General features: G+C 42.0%; 1 protein-coding gene across 1 annotated transcript; it reads left to right on the forward strand.

Annotated features, from left to right (window-relative positions):
• Positions 1–729: 729 nt before the first annotated feature.
• LOC133212445 (26S proteasome non-ATPase regulatory subunit 1-like) lies at positions 730–24,455 on the forward strand. The gene is given in 12 exon segments (XM_061353912.1): positions 730–811; positions 4,852–5,303; positions 13,531–13,680; positions 14,844–14,932; positions 15,596–15,674; positions 16,458–16,631; positions 17,593–17,704; positions 18,071–18,267; positions 18,732–18,827; positions 19,388–19,452; positions 20,437–20,511; positions 24,446–24,455. Coding segments are annotated over 12 exon segments (1,581 nt in total).
• Positions 24,456–25,416: the final 961 nt, after the last annotated feature.

Genomic DNA, 25,416 nt, shown 5'->3' on the forward strand with positions numbered 1-25,416 from the left:
CTAAGAAAAGCATGAAACAGGGTAGAAATGGCCATAAATTGTTCAGAAAGAGTCAAAAAAGACTTCAAAAGGGTAAGAAATGGGCAAAAGTAAGATAGAAGTGGCATTCAATTGTTTAGAAATAGCAATAAAAAAGACAAAGTAGGTTTGAAATTGCCAATTGTTTAAAAATAGCCAAAAGAGAGTTAAAACTGGTAAGAAATGGGCAACAGTAAGATAGAAGTGGCCATCAATTGTTCAGAAATAGCCAAAAAAGACCTAAAATGGGTTAGCAATGGGCAGAAATGGGTTAAAAAAAGATAAAAAAGGCTCAGAGCTGGTAAGAAAAGGGCAAATATGAAACAGAAATAGCCAGGAATTGTTTAGAAGTAGTAAAAAAAAAAAACAAAAAAACCTTAAAATGGGTTAGAAATGGGCACAAAAGGGTTAGATAGGGCCCGAAATGGGTTAAACCAAGTTAGGAAAAGGCAGAAAATGGGCCAGAAATAGCAAGAAATTGCTACAGAGCAAGCAGGTTGCTAGTAACACAAGCCTTTTTCACTCTCATCGCTACTGAGACTGCATTATGGCCCCTTACACGTATACCTGTAGCCTTGCAGAAAAAGTATGAAGAGAATTCTGCTTCCTTCTACGAGCACCATATGTAGAGGAGGAGATTTACCAAGGCAGAAACTGTAGCCAGACAGCGACTGAACCTCCTGAATATCTCTTAACAGATACCAAGTCGAAATGGCACTTACTAAACGCTACCCACGTTTGCCTCAGCTGCAGGTACACTCGGAAGTCTCTCTGGAATCCAGGATCACAAAGAGTGAGGTCAGATCCAGGTATTCCTTCGAGATGGTCGTAACCGTGCCACGTGCCTGTTAAGAAACAAACCAGATCAAATGAGTGCTTCTGAAGAGTGCAAAGACAAGGCTGGGGTTGTTTTAAACCTTAACAAGTGAAGTGTTTTGCCCTCAGCACTTCAGGTAAGCGAAACCCAAACACGCATTACTGCCAGACTAGTCAGCTCTAACATCACATCTGCAGCAAAGCAAGATCAGTACAAGCAAATGTGGGCTAAGCACACCCTGATTAGAGAGTTCAGCTTGCTACATCTGGTGCCAAGTATCAGCACAGCTGGACTCTTACTCAATTTCGCTGCCATTTAAGCCCTTCTCACTTCACTCTGTCTAAACCCAGGCACTAGTTCTCCCAACTACAGCATCTGACTGATGCCATCACTTACTTTCCGTGCCCAAAATTAAGCAAGACATAACTCGGCAGCACATAACTCATTAAGCACGTAACTCAGGAGCCTTAAAAACTGCTTTGAGACACTCTCCTCTACTGCTGTGGAGGACTTAAGTTCCTAAAGGATACTTGCCACAATAGCACAACCACACGGAAGTACTCCATCACCTCCTGATACACGCAGAGCTTGCGAGGACTGCTAACACCAGGCTTGCACAACTGCTTGACTACCTTTGTACAACCTATAAAACTAAGCTGCTGCAAACTGCTGCTGTGGTTCAACAGTAAGGTGGGATACCATGTGCCTGCCAGAGAGTTCTGAAATCGAACCCTAAAAGGACATGAGTAAAGAAGGAAGAGAAAGGGGCCTGCTGCACACCTGCGCAGACAGCACACGGCCAGGAGCCTGTTCAGAGAGGAAAGGGCAGAAATGGGTTAAAAATGGCAGGAAACTGGTAAAGAACAGGACAAAAAGAGTTTGGAAATGGCCAAAATGGCTTAAAAAGAGTTAGAACTGGGCAGAAAAGGGTTAGAAATAGCCTAAACCAGTTCAGAACAAGCTACAAAAACCTTAAAAGAGGCAAGAAATGGCCATAAATAGTCCAAAAACAGACAAAAATGGCATAAAATTAGTAAGAAATTGGCAAAAATAAGATAGGAATGACCAACAATCGCGAAGAAATAGCCAAAAAAGACTGAAAATGGGTTAGAAAGGGCCAAAAATGGTTTAAACCAAGTCAGGAAAGGGCAAAACCAGGTCAGAAATGGCAAGAAATTGGTAAGAACCGGACAAAAACGGTTTGGAAATGGCCAAAATGTCTTAAAAAGAGTTAGAACTGGACAAAAAAGGGATAGAGATAGGACAAACTAGTTTAGAAATAGCTAAGAAAATGTTAAAACAGGCTACAGATGGCCATACATTGTTCAGAAATAGCCAAAAATGGCTTAAAATTGGTAGGAAATGGGCAAAACTAAGACAGAAATGACTGTAAATCCTACAGAAATAGCACAAAGAAGATAAAAGGGGTTAGAAACAGATAAAAAGGGTTCAAACCAAGTCAGGAAAGGGCAGAAGTGGGTTAGAAATGTCAAGAAATCGGTAAGCACTGGACAAAAATGGTTTGGAAATAGCCAAAATGGCTTAAAAAGAGTTAGAACTGGGCAAAAAAAGGTTAGAAATAGCTCAAGCCAGTTTAGAAATAGCTAAGGAAAGCTTAAAACAGGCTAGAAATGGCCATAAGGAGTTCAGAAATAGCCAAAAAAGGCTTAAAACTGGTAGGAAATGGGCAAAGATACAAGTGGCCATCAATTGTTTAGGAATAGCCAAAAAGGACTGAAAACGGGTTAGCAATGGGAAAAATGGGTTAGAACCAGCCAAAACAGCCTTAAAACTGGTGAGAAATGGGGAAAAATAAGATAGGAATGACCGGCAATAGTTTAGAAATAGCCAAAAAAGACTTAAAAAGGGGTAAAGGGCCAAAAATGGTTTAAACCAAGTCAGGAAAGAGCAAAACCAGGTTAGAAATGGCAAGAAACTGGTAAGAAAAGGAGAAAAATGGTTTGGGAATGGCCAAAATGGCCTAAGAAGAGTTAGAACTGGGCAAAAAAGGGTTAGAAATGTCCCAAGACGGTTTAGAAATAGCTAAGAAAAGTTTCAAACAGGCTAGAAATGGCCATACATTGTTCAGATATAGCCAAAAAAAGACTTTAATAGGGTAAGAAATGGGCAAAAATAAGAAAGAAGTGGCTATCAATTGTTTAGAAGTAGCCAAAAAAGACCTAAAATGGGTTAGCAATGGGCAGAAATGGGTTAGAAAAAGATGAAAAAGGCTCAGAGCTGATAAGAAAAGGGCAAATATAAAATATAAATGGCCATGAGTTTTTTAAAAATATTAAAAAAAAAAAAAAAAAAAACCTTAAAATGGGTTAGAAATGGGCACAAAAGGGTTAGAAAGGGCCAAAAATGGGTTAAACCAAGTTAGGAAAAGGCAGAAAATGGGCCAGAAATAGCAAGAAATTGCTACAGAGCAAGCAGGTTACTAGTAGCACAAGCCTTTTTCACTCTCATCGCTATTGCAACTGCTTTATGGCCCCTTACACGTATACCTGTAGCCTTGCAGAAAAAGTACAAAAGAATTCTGCTTCCTTCTACAAGCACCGTATGTACAGAGGAGATTTACCACGGCAGAAACTGTAGCAACACATCGACTGAACCTCCTGAATATCTTAAACGCTACCCACGTTTGCTTCAGCTGCAGGTACACTCGGAAGTCTCTCTGGAATGCAGGATCACAAAGAGTGAGGTCAGATCCAGGTATTCCTTCGAGATGATCGTAACCGTGCCACATACCTGTTAAGAAACAAACCAGATCAAATGAGTGTTTCTGAAGAGTGCAAAGACAAGGCTGGGGTTGTTTTAAACCTTGACAAGTGAAGTGTTTTGCCCTCAGCACTTCAGGTAAGCGAAACCCAAACACGCATTACTGCCAGACTAGTCAGCTCTAACATCACATCTGCAGCAAAGCAAGATCAGTACAAGCAAATGCGGGCTAAGCACACCCTGATTAGATAGTTCAAGTTGCCACATCTGGTGCTAAGGATCAGCACATCTGGACTCTTACTCAGTTTTGCTGCCATTTAAGCCATTCTCACTTCACTCTGTCTAAACCCAGGCACTAGTTCTCCCAACTACAGCATCTGACTGATGCCATCACTTACTTTCCATGCCAAAATTAAGCAAAATGCAACTCAGCAGCACATAACTCATTAAGCACGTAACTCAGGAGCCTTAAAAACTGCTTTGAGACACTCTCCTCTACTGCTGTGGAGGACTTAAGTTCCTAAAGCATACTTGCCACAATAGCACAACCACACGGAAGTACTCCATCACCTCCTGATACATGCAGACCTTGCGAGGACTGCTAACACCAGGCTTGCACAACTGCTTGACTACCTTTGTACAACCTATAAAACTAAGCTGCTGCAAACTGCTGCTGTAGTTCAACAGTAAGGTGGGATACCATGTGCCTGCCAGAGAGTTCTGAAGTCGAACCCTAAAAGGACATGAGTAAAGAAAGAAGAGAAAGGGGCCTGGTGTATACCTGCGCAGACAGCACACGGCCAGGAGCCTATTCAGAGAGGAAAGGGCAGAAACCGGTTAAAAATGGCAGGAAACTGGTAAAGAACAGGACAAAAAGGGTTTGGAAATGGCCAAAATGGCTTAAAAAGAGTTAGAACTGGGCAGAAAAGGGTTAGAAATAGCCCAAACCTGTTCAGAAATAGCCACGAAAAGCTTAAAAGAGGCAAGAAATGGCCATAAGTAGTCCAAAAAATAGCCAAAAATGGCATAAAACTGCAGCCCCTGCTGCAGACCTCACACATTTCATGGAGAATTACAGTCTCCAAATCTTTCAGCACCTTAAAGCCACAGTGAACAGTCTCATTTCCAAAGTAAGGGCAAGTTTAGACCAGAGAAAATAAACAGGGAATTCCTTGGCTGGTTTTTAAACGGGTATTTCCGTCTTCACTCCCTTCCCTACCCATGCAGGTGCAGTGTGAATCAAGGACGTCCAGGTAACCCCCGCCCCCCCCATGTTTCTTTACTCCCCCCCCCAGAACCGAGCACCGGGCGCTGTGAAGCTTCCCTCGCCGGGCGCCCAGAGGGCAGGAGACCCCGCTCTGCGCCCGCCCAAGGCCTCCCCCGCTCGTCCCGGACCCCCGCTGGCTCAGATCTCACCTGCTGCCGCCGCTGGCGGGACCCGGACCAGGACCCTGCCCGCCGCCACGCTGCTCCCGGGCGCTGCGCGTGCGCCACCGAAACGGCGCCGGAGGGACCGGAGCCGCCGCGCGAGCACCGGACTGCGGCCACGAGCAGCGCGCGGGCCCGCCCGCACCCCAACGAGCAGCGCGCCGGCCATTGCTCACCGGAAGCCAGCAGCCACCATGTGACACCAGCCACTTCCGGGGCTCATGCGGGGAGCCCGGGCTGCAGTACCGAACTGTGGACACAGGATGGCAGCAGCGAGAGCGCCGGGCGCCGCACCGCCCCCCCCCCGCAGCCCATCACAGTGCGATCGTTATGGGATCACTATGGGGTCCGTCTGAGTCTCTACCGACTGCTGTGCATCTCTGCCGCAGTTCCTTAATGCAAGGCTATTTTCATCATGTTGACAACTGCTTCATAAGGGGTATCTGAAAAAACAATTGCAAAATTAACGCCGTGTTGCTAAAAAACAACTAAATACCCACGCAACTTTGTATCTCTAAAGACTGTTGATGAGCCCAGAACTTGTAACCTTCATCCCAAGAAAATGCACAAGCTTTGTCTCTAATCATAGTACACATAGACTTGCACTATAGATGATCCACCTGGGCCAACTGCAGACTATGAGCAGAGCAACTCGAAGGCAAACACACACACACAGAGAACACTACAGACTCTGTGACACCAAAAAGAGAGAAAAATCTACCAGAGGTAGGCTACCTCGCAGATGGAACACTAAATCTGCCCAGATCACCTGCACAGCAGCAAGAACAATGCAACGGGGCTCCTCAGGAGGCCGAGAACAAAGACCAACATGACAAAGCGATTCCAAAAACAACCACAAAACCTGACATGATAGACATGCAAAAAGCCCAACTTGAAGACCTGCAAGCATGAAAATACACAGACTATGTCCTAACCAACAAACAGGGATACCAAGAGAACCGAGATACAAAAGCAGGCTGAGACACTCTGGCTCAGACACTAACTCTAGATATACTATCACACCCACTCCCAAGAAGACTCTCTGGCCCTGACTCATTCATTACAAGCATAATCCCAGAGCTCTACTGTCCATTCACACAGCTCATCAAGAATAGAGAGCTACGCTGTGATTATAAAAACCCACCACATAAATTCCAGAAATCAAGAACTATAGGTAAGAGAAAACCAAAGACAAACAGAAAACTCTCAACTAGTTTATTAACATAGAAAAGTATAGAGACAGTAAAGGATACTTCTTATGGTTGATTATCTTACCAACTCCAAGGACCCTGGGAAGACCATCAGCAAACCACTTCCGAGAATCATCATGGCAGTGCGAGGTGGCAGGCTCAACCTGAGCAGGTGTCCCCATGCGGGCAACGTTCACCTGCCTGGCATGAGCTTCTGCCTCCTCACACAGCATGAGGCTCAGGCTTTGGTACTCAAAAAAAAAGGCACCCTCATTGCGACGCAGGGGGCCAGCCCACGTTGCAAGAAGCGCCCAACCAAATCTAAGAAGGTCTCCAAGGCTCAGGACTTTTCCAGGCAGTTCAGAAGCAGAACTTCCTGGAGAGGAACCAAAGCTGGAATTTCTGGGGAGCAGCCAAAGCAGGACACTGCAAGAAGGAGCTAAAGACAAACAGTACTTTCCATTTTTGTGTGCTTCACCACGGACCATTACATATTGTTTCTGACACAACACCCCAGAGTTAAGCCCAACAAACGTCACCTTTTCATCCTGGCACATAACTCTGAGTCACTACCTTCACTACTGCTAACCATTTCCCTTCCAGGCATTTAAAATTTATGACTCAGAAGTGCAAGCTCTACTGTGTTTTATGCTTGTATAACTGTAAAGGAAATTTCCAGTTGGCACTTAGGTGACTGACACTTTCCTGTTAGTGTGGTGAGGCACTGGAATAGGTTGCCCAGGGAGGCTGTGAATGCTCCATCCCTGACAGTGTTCAAGACCAGGTTGGAAGAGTCCTTGGGTGATATGGTTTAGTGCGAGGTGTCCCTGCCCATAGCAGGGGGGTTAGAATTTGATGATCTTAAGGCTCTATCCAGCCTTACTATTCTATGATTCTGTGATTTTACAACAGTGCCAGAGCAATGTGCTGACGACCTAGTGCTAAATAAGCAATGAGGATTTCAAGACCTGAAGAGGTGCTGATACAGAACACAGACCTCTTGTACTATAGAACAGTCAAGCTAGAGCTGCCCTGCCCACAGTTATCTCATATGGTTAACTAACCTACTGCCTTTCCCTCGGTCCCATGCCACATTTCAAACCCCTTCCTGCTACCCTGACAATGTACCTCAGCCTTCTTTTCCCAAACAGGAGTCCCTCTGCTTAGCTTCCGTAACGCCATGGGTCTCGAGACAGCCTCAATGTTCCCAATTCCCACAACAAAGACCTGGGATCTTGCCGCACTTGCCAAGTTCCTCTTCATCGTCTGCAACAACAAACGAACAGCAACACACTGTGCTGGCCATCACTACCCCCACCCCAGGAAACAATGCCAGCCTGTTCCATAACAACCTTCTGCCTCCTCCAATGCTCCTCAACATGGTGCTCGCATGGTCCAAATTGATAGCAGAGTCTGATGCCGGGCTTCCTCCTGCCCTCTGGAACCTATGAGTACAAGAGTGACAAATTACCATGGGGCTTGCAAAAAAGAAACTAACCCACAACCTCTATTTTTACCTCCCTGCCTCACCTCACACACTCATCCGACTCCAGATGTAAAAGGCAGGACCTGCAATACCAAACACAAATACTGAACCCCTTTGCCATGATACTCTCAACTCTAAGCAGCCACCCACACACACAACCCATTTATCTTCTCACAGCCCTCCTTGATTTGCATCTTCAACCCTCCTGAGTTGGATTCAGCACCTGAAAAACAAGCAAGTAGAAACACATAGAGGGTTCAAAGCTGCAAGCAATCCTCCCCAAGTCCCATTTCCCTCTCCCATCACTTTACTGCTCATCCACTGACCTTTTCACATCTGTGATTCTCTTCTTAAAGCCTGAGAACTGTCTACAGAACACAACAAGGAATGTTTCTGATTTCATGAAAATTACAAGACACTCAATCAGTTGCTGATTCTGTTCACTAACTATAACTCACCTTGCTGAAGTCAGGTCAGGGTCAGAGGTCTCACTTAGCTCCATGTTCTGCACCTCCAAATTAAAAAAATACAGCAAGTCATAAGCCAGCCAAGAAAATAAGGCATAACTTGCTTCTGACACGACAAGTTTACCCACCTGGTACCTTCAACTCTGCTCAACCCTACTACATCAGCCTCTCACATGGGGCTAACCATCTCCCCATCTGCAAGAACAACCTGGCATTCGTTACCTCAATACCAAGCAAAAGCTTATTCTGCCTCTAAGTCTCAGCCCAAGCTCTCACTGACACTTAGGCTGACATGCATACACAGACTGACATTCAGACACTCTCAACACAGACACTCACACCCTCTGCCTCAGACACTATCTCTAGATATACTATCACACCCACTCCCAAGAAGACTCTCTGGCCCTGACTCATTCATTACAAGCTTATTCTAAGAGCTCTTCTGTCCATTCACACAGCTCATCAAGAGTACACAGCTACACTCATTATAAAACTGTACCACATACCTTGCACAGTTCAACAGTTCCAGGTGAGACAAAACCAGAGACAAGCAAACAACTCACTATTAATTTCTTAACACTGCAAACTATAGAGATAGGAAAGGATACTTCTCATGCTTCCTTATCTTACCAAGCCCAAGGACCCTGGGAAGACCATCAGCAAACCAGCTCCGAGAATCATCATGGCAGTGCGAGGTGGCAGGCTCAGCCTTAGCGGGCGTCCCCGTGCAGGCAACCTTCACCTGCCTGCCATGAGCTTCTGCCTCCCTCACACGGTATGAGGCTCAGGCTTTCACACTCACAAAAACGCACGCTCATTGCAACGCAGGGGGCCAGCCCACGTTGCAAGAAGTGCCCAACCAAATCTAAGAAGGTCTCCAAGGCTCAGGACTTTCCCAGGCACTTCAAAAGCAGAACTTTCTGGCTAGGAACCAAAGCTGGACACCGCATGAAGCAGCCAAAGCAAAACCCTCTGCGAGAGGCCCATGACAACAAACAGCACCTTTCCCACCCTTGTGTGTTTCAGCACAGATCATTACCTATTCTCCCTGACACAGCACCCCAGACTTAAGCCCCGCAAACGGCACCTTTTCATCCTGGCATTTGACTCTGAGGCACTACCTACACTAAAACTGATCATTCCCCTGCCACGCACCTCCAAGGGTGTTCTCAGACATTCTGGCTCAAATACTACATTGCAATGCTACCCCTCAACCCCCTTCTTGCTATTCTGACATTGTCCCCCACCCCCTCGCCTCCTAAAGCACTCCCTATACTTAGCGTGCATAGTGCCATGTGTCTCCAGGCAGCCGTACTGCTCAGAACTCCCACAGCAGATGCCAGCCATGTTGCGGCCATTGCCAAGTTGCTCTTCATTATCTGCCAGAGACAAAGAAACAAAGGGGAACAGGCTGTGTTGGTCATTATCTCCACCACACCAGCCATCGATGCCCGCCTCTTCTGTATCTCTACTTAGCCTTCTTAATATTATGTTCGCCTGGACCAAATCTATTGCAGAATAGGGTGCTGGGCTTCTGCTGCACTCCAGAACCTAGGATACAATAGAGAGAATTAACCATAGTGCTTGCAAAAAGTGAGTGACCCTCACAACCACTGTTGTTACCTCCCTACCTCACATCCAACACTCATCTGATTCCAGAGATAGAAGGTAGGACCTGCAGTGACAAACACAAGTAGTGAAGCCTTTGACGTGTTACTCTCTAAGTCACCACTCAGGCACCTTTTACCTTCTCACAGCCCTCCTCAGTTGGCAGCTTCACCTCTCTTGAGTTACTTGTGGCACCTAAAACCAAAATTGAAACAGGCAGACATTGAGAGAAAAATAGAAGCTGCAGCAGACCCTGGAAGAAGTTGTTTCTTGGGTATTCCAAGCATGGCTCACCTTAGCTGAGTCATCTGAATGTTATTTTTCAGCTGGAGAGAGGCTGACTTCGTGTCAGGGAGCCTTATCCAAGTAGTCTGAACCAGAAATTCTGTGTTAGAATCAATATGAGATTTATGTGGATGTATGAGCCAGCCAGTGTCAGATTGAGCCTAAGTGAGTGTGAGGTGAAGTCTGAGCCAGAGAGCGTCTGTGCAATTTAAATGGAGTATGAGTTTGAGCCAGGCTGGGTGAGAGAGGGCCTGCGTGGTCTCTGAATCTTGAATGTGAGTCTAAGCCACAGAAAAAAAAAGCCAAAAAATTAAAGCTGGGAAGCAGGCACTGAACCAGAGCTACATTAAGTAAGACTCAGCTGTGGATTGTCAGGGTTCTTTTATCCCAGCTGGGAGTTTGCCCCACCCCTGACCTACAGCACTGAAGGAAGGGTTATGGGTGACACCCTCACTCCATAACACAGTCAAGCTGTAGCTGCCCTACCCATGTAAGCTCATGCTGCAAAATAGCCCCTGCCTTTCCCTCAGCCCCATGCTATACTTCAAACACCTTCCTGCCATCCTGATCTTGTCCCCCACCCTCCAGTCCCAAGCAGCAGTCCTTCTACTTACCTTCTATACAGCCATGGATCTCAAGCTGATCCTGAGATCTTGCCACAGCTGCCAAGTTTCTCTTTATCACCTGCAAGAAACAAAAGAACCAACATGAGCACACTGTGCTGGCCATCGCCATCATCATCATCACCACCACCACCACCCCACCCACCAATGCTGGCCTGCTCTGTAACAGCCCTCTTTCTCTTTCAAAGCTCCTCAACCTTGGCTAAACCACCTGAATGTCTTTATTTAGTTAGAAAGTGAGAGCAAGTCTGAGCCAAGAACTCTGTGTTAGTCTCAGTGTGAGACTTGGGTGGATGAGTGAGGCAGTGAAAGCCAGATTGAACCTAAGTCTGAGCTAGAGCACCTGTGCAGCTTAAACGTATGAGTCTGAGCCACTCTGTGTGGAAATAAGCTCCTGTGAATCCGAGACCCAGAATCCGAGATTAAAAAAACCCTACACAGTCAGAAACTAAACATAATTCTCAGCCTGGCTTCATAAAATTGAAGCTATGCAGTCTGTGAGTTTTGAATGTAAACTTAAAGGACAAAAAAGAAACCAAAAATTTAAAAGCCAGAGATAAGGCAATGAGGCAATAAAGCAAAATCCAAGCAAAACCAACCCAGCTGTCCCTTGTCAGGCTGCTTTTACCCCAGGTAGTGATTGCCCTCACCCCTGAGCCAGGGCATTGAGGGAGGGGCTGTGGGTAGGGCCTGGGATATATAAGGCACAGCTTCCAAGCAGGGCATTTCATTTGGGTTTGGCTTTTAGCAAGGTGAGGCGTGTGGGGTGTTTTGAGGTTTTTATGCTTTGTCTTTTATTTTTTGGTTTGTTTTTTTGAGTTCTTTGAAATGCTTTTTCTGAACTAAAATTTTTAAGTTTTGTTAATACTTATGTGGGCCTGTGCCAATCAACTTTTTTTGTGCTGTGGTTTTTTTTAGGGTGCTGTGGTGTTTGGTGCTTTTGAGCTTAGCAAACTTTTTTGGATGTTCTCAGGCATAGAAAATATGGCCAAAGTTGTTTTTGTTTTCCTTACTTTATTTACTTTTTTTTTTTTTTTGCATATAATGGTTATGGTAGTGGCTACTAAACCAGTTATATGAAGGTGCTTTTGGGTGTATGTACTTATAAAAAGTAAGTTGAATGCCTAGATTTAAAGAAAACTGAAACAGTATATTTATGTTGTTTAGGGATGTACAGGCTGTTAAAAAACTGGTGCTTTTTGGTGGAGAGTAGTAAAAAGAATTTTTTTAGCTTATAAATTTCTCCTTTTATAAGTCTAAAGTATAGAGAGCACAGGTCCTTTACAGTCTGCATGGAATTAATATTTCAGAGTTCTTTATTTGTCTGTGAAGTATTATATGGCTGATTTTTATTATTTTTTCTTACTGCAGATAATAAAAACTAAATGGCTGGATGCAGTAATTATTTTTGTGTCTAATAGTGGAGTTCTGAGCATTAAGTTTTGCTTTAGACTTATGGGACTATAAAAACTAAGAAGGAAGAACATTTTCTGACAGAAAAGGGCTGAGGAGAACCATCAGTACAGCAGGAAGAGCTTTGAAATGTACCATGGGGATGAGAAAAATAAAATGGGATGTTTTATAGCACCATCTTCGAGTGTGTATGGTAGTGCAGCATGACTGTTTCAATGAGTATATTTGCTTGTGATTTGCATTGGCACTTCCACATCACTTAAATGAAGGGGTCAGAGAGATGTGGCTTGTGTGTTTGCTTTTTGTTCATATTAAATTAACTCATTCTAGAAGAAAGGGCTTGAAATTGGCCGTTGAGAACCTAAGCTGATGAATTAGCTTAACACAATTTTTAACTTCTTTAAATTGTTTCTTTTCTTTCTGAACTCCAACTCTAGTTCTGGCTGTATAGAACTGATGTGGTTCCGCAGGAATGGCAGGAGGGAATGGTGAAGTAACATAGTTTGTTTTGAGCTAACATGGTGGCTGTATTGCTGGTCCAGCTAGTTAGAAGCTTTTTATTTAGTTTCTTTCCCTGAGTAGTGGAGGAAATGAGTTCATTTCTAACATGCACATTAATTTCTTGCCCAATTAAAGAACTTGTAAACAGTGGTTTTGTACAGGAAAGGTCTTAAATCAGTTTCTGCTTCACTGGCATTGGTAATTGTGCCAAGGGACCAGTACATAGAAACAACTCTGTGATCGAAAGTGTTCTTGAGCTTAATCTTGCACAATTCAGAATGCTGACTATAAAAAATTAATTGAGGGGATCAATTTGAGGGCTGAACTACTCATGCTTGGCTGATATCTAACCAGCTAACAGTGTCAGTACAAAATGCTACAGTGTACTTTTCACCCTGCTCAGAACGGATTTAAATTGGAACTTAATCTGTGGAAACTGTTTATCATGAAGAAAAAGGAGGCTTTCTCAAAGAGCTTTGAAATATCAATGTATTGGAGATACTTAGTTCTACTAGGTGCTGTTTTAAATATAGCCTGTAGCTCATAAGAATGGTGCTGCAGCTCAGTGGGGTCATGTGAAGTGTTGTGGCTTTGTGGTCCTCTCCATTAAAACTTCCATCGAAATACAGGTTGACATCTACAAAACTGGTTGTGTCTTGCAGGAGACTCCCTCTATCTATAGGGCCAAACATCAGCCTGCAGATCATTGGATGTCACTCATATCCTTTTGCTTTCAGTGAAACAACACGTTTACTTCAAAGCCTCTCTTCTCCCACCTGCACTGTTGTGCACAAAGGGATTTGGGAAGTTTGGGATTGTGCAGCAAGGGCAGAACGTATGTCCTTTTAGTCATAAAACCTAATAGATTTTAGAATATGGAGATGGAAACATACCAGAGTGGCTTCTCATGAACTGAACTGTAACATAGCCATAGTTGGTTTCTCATGCTTTTTCTTTTTGCTTGTATGTAAAGAACCCAGAGCTAAAGGACCAGATCTCAAAAATGATAAAAATTTTAAGTGGGGAAATGGCCATTGAGTTCCTTCTTTTGTTTTTAATACGCAACAACAATACAGGCCTTGTGATTCTCAAAAACACTAAGATAAGAGCTTTTTTGGGTATAGTTGTCTTGGATTCATCTGTTTCATCCTGTGTTTGTTTTGACCATGTTGCTACTTTTACATCATCTTATGTTTTAGCAGGACCTCCCTGGGTACATGTAAAACTTGAACATGTGTGGCTGAAGAAGAGCTGACTGCACCCAAAGAAGGACATAAAATCATTGTTTGAACTGACAGCATGATCTTGTGTCAAGCTGCTGTTATCATGTTTTCTTTTGTTTTTCTTTTTTCTTTTTTTTTTTTTTTTCTTCCTATTGGTATAGAAACTAATCCTTTTCTTCACAGTCATCCCTTTTTTGTTTTTTTGGTGGGTTTGTTTTCATCCGGTCAGTAAGATAGATGAACTCACCCTGTATGTCCACAACTGATCCGTTGCAAATGTTGCTGGTTGGGGAGTGGAGTCAGCCAGGACTCTAGGTTACAGTACCTTGGTATGTTTGTTGAGGTGTTCATGAGACTATACTTTCAGCTTGGCTGAAGAAATCCTTATACATGCTGAGAGACTAATACTGACTTATTGAAGACAAAACTGATCAACTACTGTAGGCAGTGCTAAGTGAACTGAGTAAGTTGTTTTGTTTTGTAAAGTGTTACTCAAGGGTGGGTAAATGAAAACTTACAGGTAAATTAGACTCTTTTAAGCTAAATGATTATTAAAAACCATAGGACAAGTTTTTTATATGTGAAAAGAGATGCGCATTGTCAGCAAAAATGTTAGGGGGTGGGGTGCTTGTCAACAGGCTCATCTATTGCAGGAGGCATTTCAAATGTATTGGAAAATATTTTTGCATTTACTGGTTAAGTCTTAGGAATGATCCTGCTTGGGAGTGATCCTGCATGGTGTTCCAGGGGTGGCTTGAAAATGTCAGCAGCACACACACTGCAGTGCTCAGTTGTGGGAACCAGAAGGAGGGGTTCCAGTTAAGCTGCAGTTGAAGTAATGGCATCTCTAACAGAAACTCATCAGAAGGATTGGTTTGCACTGGAAAGATGGGTTGAGGATATGTTAATATGTATTAACTATCTAGTAGTTTGATTAAAGGTAAATTGGCAGTTAAATTAAACACAATTATAATCCATTTTTGTGGTGCACTGGCAAGCATGCAAAGTGGCCTAGGGCATGCCTTTTGCTGACTGGTGATACTGATTGGTTTTGTTCTTTCAGGATGCAGTTCAGAATTCTGTGTTTCATACAGCAACAGTTATAGCAAACTCCTTTATGCATTGTGGTACAACCAGGGACCGGCTCCCTAGGTAAATTTAGGCAAGGAAGCTCTAATGTCATTTAGAGGTCTTCGAAGAGCATTGTTGCTCTGCTTGATACCGTTAAAAGGGTGTCAGTGAAACACTAGGCTTACACAGGAGTACACAAAGGATCTGAAAATGAATGTGCAGGCAGAGGGAAGAAGCTGGAGTTGTTTGGCTTTCTCTCTCTTGACAAACTGACTTGATTTGACTGCTAACCGTGTGAGCAGTTTGGAGGGCAGAGATCAGGAATGTTTGTTCTGTTTGCTAGCTGGAGTATTTTGGAGATGACGTATTTTTGTTTTTGGTAGAGACTGACAATGCTGAATGACTCTTGGAAGGCAGATGCCAGGGTTAACCTTACCAGGCATTTGAGGAAAGCTTCAGAAACTCTGCTAGAGTTTCTGCCAGAGAATTGATGGGCTGCATTTTGGGCAGTTGTTCTCATCTTTCACTGAGATGACCAGTATCATGGAGGTTGATTATGACCACCCAAAAATCAGGGCTGGTGAACAGAAGAGAGGTGTGAAGTGGAAATGTGGTTATTTTCTTGCCTTCTGGAGCTGCTTTTCTGATCTGAAAGATGTTTTCAGTGCTGTGAAACCTTTCTTTCAGGACAAGGAACAGGCTGTATGAAAAACTTTATGGAACTTTTCTCTTTTCATCTTCCAGAGATGATTTGGAGCGGCTGGCCAGGGCCACTAACTGGGCTAAGTTTACTGCTATTGCCAGCTTGGGTGTTATACACAGGGTAATGTGTTCATTGCTCTCTGTAGAGTATAAATGCTTGACTTGTGAGTGCTGAAAACATTGAAAGAGGGTTTCGGAAAGATGCCTGCACTCCAGTTTACTGAGTCTATTGCTAGATGCGGCTGTAACAAAGCTGGTGTCTGCACTAAAGGAAAAGCTGTGCTTTATCAAGTCTATCTTCTCTGATACCCGGTGTAGTTTATGGCATGTTTTATTGAGCGTCAAAAAGGTGGTAGTCTAACACAGCTCAAGGAGTCTTCCTAGATCTTCTCTTCCTTTGTGACTTGAACAGAGTCAATAGTTTCTAGCTATTAAAACTGCAGGTGTATATTTCTTATGTGGTATTAGGACAGTACTGTCCTTACTGTAGTAAGCCTCAATAAGTTTGAATCGTGACCTGAGTAGTCATTTTCTTCAATTTCATGCACAGAGATGGCATATTTAGAGCTGTTTTGAAATAGCAAGAAGTCTCCGGGTTGCATGTCTCAGCCCTCATTAAGGGGGTCTACTGAATGAACTAGTGTAGCTTCAGGCCAAATTTGTCATGGATCAGTGACCAAGTGATTGGTGAATACTTGTGTATTGTGGTTAATAAAACCCTAGTACAGAAGGATTATTTCCTGATTGCACAGCACTGAAAGGCTGTTTTTTTGTGGAGAAAGTAAAGGCTATAACTTGCTTTTTCCTGATATGTTTAAATATCATTGTGAAATATGTGCATATGCTGCTTTTTCACCTTTCACTTCCCACTATCTCCTCTTCCTGCTGGATGCTGGAGATAGAGGGTCATGCGGAAGAAGCATCGCAGCTAATGGCAACTTACCTGCCCAAGGACACCTCGCCAGGGTCAGCATACCAGGAAGGTGGGGGCCTGTATGCCTTGGGTCTCATTCATGATAGCCATGGTGGGGACATTATTTGTTACTTGCTGAACCAGCTGAAGAAAGCCAGTAATTATGTATGTACTGGGTTCAGTGATGAACCTTTGTTTTGTTGGGAGTATCCAGCTTGTTTAGGGTTAGAGGTGGCTAAGACTATGGCAGTAGTATGGTACTTAAAACTTCTTTTGGGCCTTAAATATAAAGCTTGGTTTTAACAACCTATTGTTCAACGTTTAGGTAAGATTTTTAGGAAATTCTTTCAATTTAGGAAACAGTTGACAGTCAATCTAGCTTCATCTTTCTTACTCCTTGTGTATCCACTTAGTTTTGCTAGTAGACCTGCATTATTCAGGGACTGTTAATTCTTACGGCTTAGCTGTCAAAAGAATAAGCCACAAAACGCTTCTGCTGCCCTATACGTTTAATGCAACTTATTAAAAAAATTATTTTACTTCACCACTCACTGTTTGTAAACCTCTACAAAAAGTCTCATTTTCAGGTTAGGAACAAATGAGTGTTTTCCCAGCATGTTCCCTTCTTCTCTTTGGGGAATTTCACACTGCTTTAAAAATTCTGTGAAAGGATTCCACTCATCTTATTGCAAATGTATTGTTTTTCCTGTATCCATTGTTAGGAAAAAGAGGATGTAGACAGTTCAAGTGGGTTACTGGTTTACCTTTCTACTTAAAAAGTGTTATTGGGCAGCAGTTTTTACACAAGGCAGAGTTTTATGGTTTTACATAAATCACTCAGTGGGGAAGACTTTGAAGATACTAGAAAGTGTCTTGTGCTATGTTTGAAGCTTCTAGTACTCATTGTTTATGGGCTTTTGAACCACTATTTCTATGGTTTTCTGCCTTTTTCATCAGAATTACTGCCTGAGATGGTGTAAGTGGTATTTCTAACAGATTATTTCGAATTTTGGGTGGTTTGAGACTGGAAGTTTGCAGCCTTATGTTGATGGAAAAATGTCTACTTCATCTGAAGCCGTATTTTTTCCTGGTTTTATGATAACTAAACTTGCATATGCTTCTCTAGATTGTCTGACATGGTGGCAGCCTGGGTTTTGGTCTGGCTGCCATGGGGACAGCAGGTCCAGATGTGTACGATTTGCTGAAAACAAATCAATACCATGATGATGCAGTGACAGGTCAATATTCTGCTTTCAAAGCAAATAACCATCTGAGGCCTTATCAGGCATCTGGGTTTTTTTGGTGCAGGTTTGTTTGGTTTTTTTCAGGTTTCCTATTAGCAGCATAGGTTGCCTTAGCTGTGTTTTATTTACTTGCCTTTTCCTGATCAGCATGGTTCTTCAGTTATATGGCGCTAATATTCAGGGGTCCTGTCAGGACTGGTCTGTGGCATTATACCAAATATTGGTGAGACATGCTATGTCTAAACAGTCTCCTCTTTTATCTGTTGGCCTACTTCTTGTGTGATTTTCTAGATAGAGTATTTACAGCTTTTGGGAACAGAGTTTGCTTGATTGTTTTTTTTTCTTTTCTGTGCTGCGCAGTTGAGACAGCTGGCTTTGCACTGGAACTGGATATGTTGTGATCTAAAAATGCTCAAGCTATTGAGGACATGGTTGGCTATGCACAGGAAACCCAGCATGAGAAGATTTTGCGAGGCCTTGCAGTTGGAATTGCTCTGGTCACGTATGGGAGAATGGAGGAGGCAGATGCTCTCATTGAGAGTCTGTGCAGAGATAAGGTAAGTTTAGTTCTGAATTAATCCCTGGCCCTACTGTTACACATATGACCTTCAACAGTACAAGAACAAAAGTGCTTAGTTGTGTATTTTTTAGTCTCATACTTACTCTCTATAGTTCCGTGAGCAGTAACAAGGAGCAGAGCAGATTGTAATGATTAAAAATGGATGGTGGTTCGTTCTTGAGGGTTTAGTAGTGGTTCAATAGCAGATATTGAATAAGAAGCAAAATAACACATCTACCAGATACTGTCTTTGGCAGCCTGTGGTGTGGCAATTCCTGTCCCCCTGAAATCGGTAATGACAGCCCTGCTTTGGTGGCTGTCTTGTAACGCATCCCTAGTAAACTGTTAAGCAACCAGGTTACTTTTTTTGCAGATTCCCGGCCCGAAGTGGAGCAGGTTTAAAATCAGAATTAGTAAGTCGCTCTTTGGGTGGATATTAAATATTGCTGTTTTCTCTTCCAGGATCCAGTTCTCTCTCTTTCTGGCGTGTACACTGTTGTGGTGGCATGCTGTGGCTCAGGGAACAACAAGGCTATCAGGGGCTTAATGCATGTGGCTGTAAGTACTGTGGGCTTAGAAGCACACAGCAAGAAGTATGTGGTGTGCGAGTAAACGCATCACTGACAGGTTTTGTGTCTGTGGTGTTACTGTTCTATTCTAAATCAGAGGTTGTGAAATAAAGGAAGCTTTCCTTAACACTACGAGTAGAAATAATAGGGTCTGTTAACATTAGGATAATTTGACTTAGAGCAGGAAAATATTCAGCCTGATACCACAAAAAAGGAACCTGCTTAAAAAGAAACACAATCCAAAATTAGTTGGTAACGGCTTTGTAGTAAATAGTCTGCATAACAATGGCTGGGAAAAAGCAACTTAAGCTGTAAAAAAAGAGGTCTGTCTGCTCCTTGACTGGCTTGCAGTTACTGTGTATGAGCAAGGATGAGGCCATTTCAGCTAAGGCTGAACATGATTTTTAGCTTTCCCCATTGTTGTATGAACTTGTGAATTATTCTATCTTCCTGATTAACTTGGCTTGAAATGTTTAACCTGGCTCAAAATGTTGCGAAGTCCTCAAGTGTTGTAACTACATTCTGAATGTCCTGTTTTCCCTTTTGTAGCTGAGTGATGTGAATGATCATGTGAGGTGGGCAGCTGCTGAGTTGCTTGGTTTCGTTCTGTTCAGGTACAGTATCTTACTTGTTCACTTCTACAGCCTTCAGTTTGATGTCCGTTGCATCTTCAGGAGTTGTGTGTGTTATTGCTTTCACAATAATATGTAATTGCTAACTGAGTGTATGTTGAAAAGTAAAAAAAATTGGGAGAGAATAAGATTTAATGCAGGATTAGAAGCCTTCCTTAATGTTCAGCAGATGCTTAATGAGCCATTCTTCAGTTTCTGGACTTAGGAATTAATTGTCTGAGTAGAGTTAGATGAAGTTGACAAATAGAATGAAAAATCAATATTTGCAGGATTGAGACTTAATGAAAAATTAAATTTAAGGTGTTTATGCCAGGCCTCTTACAGGCAGCAGTACTCAGGCAAATATGTCTGCCTGATTGCTATCTACAGTGTTCTTGAAGGTCATGACTTTAGCAAAATAATCTGAAGAAGAATGTTGAAACAATCTTTGTTTTTAAGTATCTAGTGCTGAACCCTGACATGTTACTGGTGTTATGTTGTGGTAATGTAGAGCTCATCACAAAATAGTCATGATGTTTGCTTTGGTTCTCTGAAGTGAAATCAATTGCTGATCTGGTATCTTCTAGTGCTCTATGGATAGTTCCCTAGGTAAGAGGTGCTGGGCTTGGTTGGTGTGTGTGTGTGTTTGTTTGCTGGTTGTTGGGTTTCTGCTTGGTTCGTTGGTTGGTTTTTTTATTAGATTGGGGAATTAAAAGTCTCCCCTTCATCTATTAATACAGTAGTCTGTGTAATTTTAGCACTGAGTTAAGCTGCAGCCTTTGGGTGTGTCTGAGAGGAGGTAGTGCATACATGGGTCCAGCCCTTGGAATGTAAAAATCTTTGTTCACATCATCCTTGGATAGTGGCAGTCTGTAAAGTCATCCTTAAAAGCTGGGTAAGAGGTGCTTAAAGGTGGTATTAAAAACATGGATTACTGATATGATGAGTCAAGTTTGTCATTAATGAACGAGTTTCCTATGTGAGCAGCAGGTGGCTCTTAAGAGCTTCAGCTCTGTTGCATTTTTTCTTGCTGCATAGCAATAGTCTCCTGAATTTAAAAAGGTCTGATCAACTGTCTTCTGCATCTGTGTACAGAAAGAAAATTCCATGCAGGTCTTCCATATTTTCAGGTATCTTTTTTCCAAACAGTTTGTGGCAAATCACTTTTGACCTCTGATTTCAACGTTATTTTTCTTCTCAATAAATGCAAAATGTAATTGTTATCATTAGCTTGCTCCAAAATGAGAATTTTTCAGGGCTCTGAGCTAAACCATTTACCATGTGTTTGCATCTTGTTGGGGCAAGGTGCTTCTGGGCCTGTTCTCTCCATATCCAGCAACAAGGAAATGAGTAACATTACCTCTGACTCTTTCACCTGCTCTGCAGTGGTTCATATCTTATCCTGCCTCTTCTTTTGAAGGGGTACAGTCCAAAACCTGCTTGCACAGCAAGGAGGAATTTATAAATTCCAGTGTCCACCTGACTTGGTAGCAAAGGACTAAAACTTTTTACCTCGATATCATTGGCTTCTGGAGACTGAAGCCTTGTGTCAAGTTGTTGTAACTGCTAAGGTTTTTCACTTGATAACTGTCATAAAGTACATGATCAGTTGTTTTGCTTTAAGACACAGTTCTGGGGGGAGCCCTTGGTTTGTCTAGCTCAGACTCCTGCATTCACGTGCAGCTGTGGAAGGGATTTTCTGCTATGTGGGCCCCATAGGTTACACCCCACTTAATTCTCTCTAATTATGAACTAAAAGCTGTGTTGTGTTTCATTTTCTGGAAATAAAGAACGTACATCACTGTAGTGATCTAAAAGGAGGATTACATTTACATTTCCTGTTTGCTGAAACTGCTAGTTAGAACTAATTGTGTTCTATAGCCCATAAAGAACAAGTGGGCTGTGCGTTCGTCAGATTTCTTGCTTAAAATGACACCTCTTAGGACTGTTGCTTGTTGAAGTCTATCTAGATTTACTTGTGTTAAAGCCCCTAATACAGCATTGAATGCTGGCAAGAGTCAGTTACATGTCAGCTGCTACTTGTACAGAGCTTTTGACTGAAGTGTTTTGTGGTGGGAGCTGAGCAGGTCTCTAACACTGTGGGCTGAGCCCCAGAAATTATTCTTGTCTTAGGTGGAAGAATGTGACTGAAGCTCCTGTGAGAAGAGATGTCGTTGAATTCTCTGTCTGTGGTTGCAGAAAGAGAACTGTTAAGTCAGGATTCAAATAAGAGAATAAGTTCGTTGATGCAAAAGAAGCCTTTTTGGTTTTTAAGGTATAGATGAAATGGAAAAGACAATAAATTTGAAGTGCTTTACTTTTTAAAATGGGAAAGAATTATTTTTACCTTAATTTTTACCAATTCAGATCAGGAATTTATCTTTGTTTACATTGCCAAGTGAGACGTAATCGGTTTATATAGTCAGCTTTTTTAATATTGCTATATGTTAGAGCAATGCTGCAGTGTATCTAAACACTGTAGTTTATGTACAAAATGAGGAGGTAGATGTTTTATAGATGTAACAAATATGGTTGGGGAGAAGGCTTCAATGTGGGAGGCAGCAATGCTTGAAACTCTGAACAGAAAGGGTTTAATATTCTCATAGCACTGTTAAGAGCCACGGTGAGGAAGGACTTAAGTTGAGAGATGCTGCTTCTGCCTTGGTGCAGTATTGTTGGGAAAAGGCTAAGGGCAGGAGAGGGAACAATGCAGCCTCCAGAGAGTCTCAAAAGAAAGATGTAGTCTCAGCTGTTAAGTGTAGGCTACCCAAAGCCAGTGAACTCGGCATGGCTTACGTTCAGCTCTTCACTTTAGGATGAGGCAAGAGTGATAGTAATGCTTCCTGCTTTTTTATTCTTTCTGTTTACAGAGTCTTTGGTTTTTTAACACTATGTATTTGCTTTGAGTCAAACATAGGTCAGATACTTACATTTTGTTCCAGGAATACTTGGACAATTTGTTTTAACCCCTACAACCTAACTTTATCCAGTAGTCAGATGGCAAATCATCTGGGTAATTGAGTAGTAGGCTGTCACTCTAATATGATCTGCACCAGTCACTTTTTCAGTTCATTAACTGTGAAGAAAAGGAATTTAATGAAACATACCTGCTTGTTGATTTTTGCATGGGGATAGGTGAAAGGGTTTTTTTTTTTACCTCCAACCCATTTTTGTCGTCTTCTGTCCTCCTGGGGGAGGAGGATGAGGGTCCCTTTCAGTGAAAGGTTAATAGTAACAGACATCTTCCTAAACCAGAAGAAGTTTCAGACTTTTACATAAGTATTTTTAGATTTGAAAGTGCTTTTATCTGTAGGTTTGAAACTGGAAACAGCTTGTATCTTCACTGACCAAACTGTTGTGCACCGGAGAATTCTCTTGGCATCTCTGGCAAAACTAATCTAAATTCTAATGAAAATTGTAGCTGTACTATCAGATTGAAACAATGAATGCATTTGTGCAATTGGTACACTATGACATCTTGCATTAATTCTTCCTTGCCATTTTTCTATCGTTGTTCTAGATGAGTTTGTATTCATGAGATTCTACTTCAGGAAATAGAGCTCAGAGCCTTATGTTGCTTGGGCGTTTTAAAATCTCTGCAAGTGTTTTAACTTCCTACTGTAAAGTAGAATGTGTACACTGATAAGCAACATGATTGGGTTTCAATCTGAGATAGGTGCAAGCTGGGCTGGAGAAACCTGCTGAAATCTCCAGAGTATTCCTTCGATTAGTTGCTTTGTCCTTACATTGTAAAAACGATAGGCTTATAAGCACTACCTGTAGTGCCTATAATAAGCCTGTAAGCTTATATACAAAGATTTTCATATCACTAAATCACAGCATGCGTGAGAAGAGTGAAAAAAACCAATCTAATATTCCTCCCCACCTCTCATTCCAGAAAAATACTTTCAGATTCCCAGATTATACACTCTAAAGCTTTTTAGCTGAGTAAGTAAACATTTTAAGCAGTGCAATTTATAACTGACTTGGTTGTCTGACCAAAGCCTTGAATTTGCTTATAACTACTGTTCAGCAGCTGTAGTTTCAAGTTAAGTCATAAATTCTGAGTTTCTTTGAGCCATTAAAGGAAGTTGATGATTTATCTGTTGCTTTTAATGGCGAAGACTTCTGTTGGGTTTTATGAAGAGATATTGCTGTGCATCTTGCAGAATATAAGACTTCTTTGTTGTGCAGTGGTTAATGAATTTGAAAATGAGTTGTACATAGGCATTTTTATCTATGCCATGCAAGAAATCTAATGTTCATGGTAGTATTAAGTCAGTGCTGAAAACTGTCCAGAACTCTGGGACTCCCTCCTCCAGCTTCCAATGCTAAGAGCCAGAGGAGCTCTGGTGAATGTCCTGTCTTTTTTAGCTCCAGAGTACCAGGTTGTTCAGTATGCTTTCACCAGGTTTACTGTGCTTTCATTACTTTACCTTTCAAGGCTGAAGTTATGTATGACAGCCTAGAAAAAAAATTAAGGGATTATCCTTTCGCTTTTTCATAGCAGCCTGAAGCGCTGTGGGTTTTTCTGCAGTAAGCAAACATTTTCTATGAAGCAGCATAAAAACATCATCATGCTTCTTGTATGCTAGTGAACAGCTTTATAGCATTAGTCTCTCTTCTCAGTGCCTTGTCCTCTGCTTAACACTGGAGTTTTTTAATGTATTTTGATGCATCTGAAATTGTTATGAGTATGGCCGGATGTGATGTGATTAGCAAAGTTTTACATTTGGAGAATGCAAGATAAGTGATTAATACGTTTCTCTGGCTGCCTGAAAATTTTCTTAGAATTATAGAATAGTTAGGGTTGGAAAGGACCTTAAGATCATCTAGTTACAACCCCCCTGTTATGGGCAGGAACATGTCACACTAAACCATACCACCCAAGGGGCTTGCAGCTTAATCCCCCAGATGATTTTAGACTTGGCTCCACAGAATGTTTTCTATCAGCACAGTTGAGATTAGCTGAATTTTTTGCTTCTCTGTTTTGCAGAGTGGTTTAAAGGTTGGGATTTTGTTTGGTTTTGCTTGTTTTTTAGGCGTGTTTTATTTTTGTTTGTTTGTGGTTTTTTTTTTCTTTATGATATTCCCTTAATTTGCATTTCAAGATGCTTATTCTGTTAGGCTTCTAACTCCATTGTTTTCCTCTCTTCAATGCTGCTTGGGTGGGTATATTTATAGGTAGTCCTTATGTCCATGTCTGTGCTGTAATTTTTAATTGGATAGGCAGCCAGAATATTAACTAAGTATCTCCTAATGTATTAATGAAACAACAAGAACAAAAAACCTAATTTTTGCACATTGCTCTTTTAAAATGTATTTCTTTCTGCAGTGCTTGTATGTTGCAGATCAGCTTTTACTCTTGTCTTGCTTCTGTAGTAGTTGAAACAGAGATGAAATATGCCAGATAAAAGCTTCTGTGTTAATGAGGGAAGTTAAACTAGGTAACTGTATAAGTTATTATTTTCATGTAGTACATTGAGGCCACATAGCTGGCCACGTGATTGGTTTGTCGTGGGCCAGGTTCTGAAAGAATTGATAGCATCTTACTTCAGAGAAAGGAATGCTTTATAAATTTGTGATGCTTAAAGATGATGCCCGTGGATGTAGCCCTGAGCTTCCCATCTTGCTTGTCAGCACCCCAAGAGCGGTGTTGTCCTTAGTTACTGTACAACAAAGTTGTGCTTTCTTACAGCAGCTTGCAGTGACTCTCTTATTTTCAATCATGTCTTGCTAATGAAGGTAATGTCTTTGCTCAAATCTGTTCTTGTAGATCAAGTTGCTGAAACAATATCTCTGCTGTCACAGTCTTTTTATTTCATAGTTCTGCATCTCCTCATCATTTTTCTTCTCCCTCTGTCCTTATGCTTTCCAGAACTGTTACCTGAATTCTTCACTTATTTGCTTTCTCAGTGAACAAGCAACTTCTTTTTACACTTGTCATGTTAAATGGAATGTGCATGT

This window comes from Neopsephotus bourkii, unplaced genomic scaffold (assembly GCF_033783945.1).
Source record: "Neopsephotus bourkii isolate Nb327-2 ecotype Australia unplaced genomic scaffold, CSIRO-AGI_Nbou_v1 NB_705, whole genome shotgun sequence".
Lineage (NCBI taxonomy): Eukaryota > Metazoa > Chordata > Aves > Psittaciformes > Psittacidae > Neopsephotus > Neopsephotus bourkii.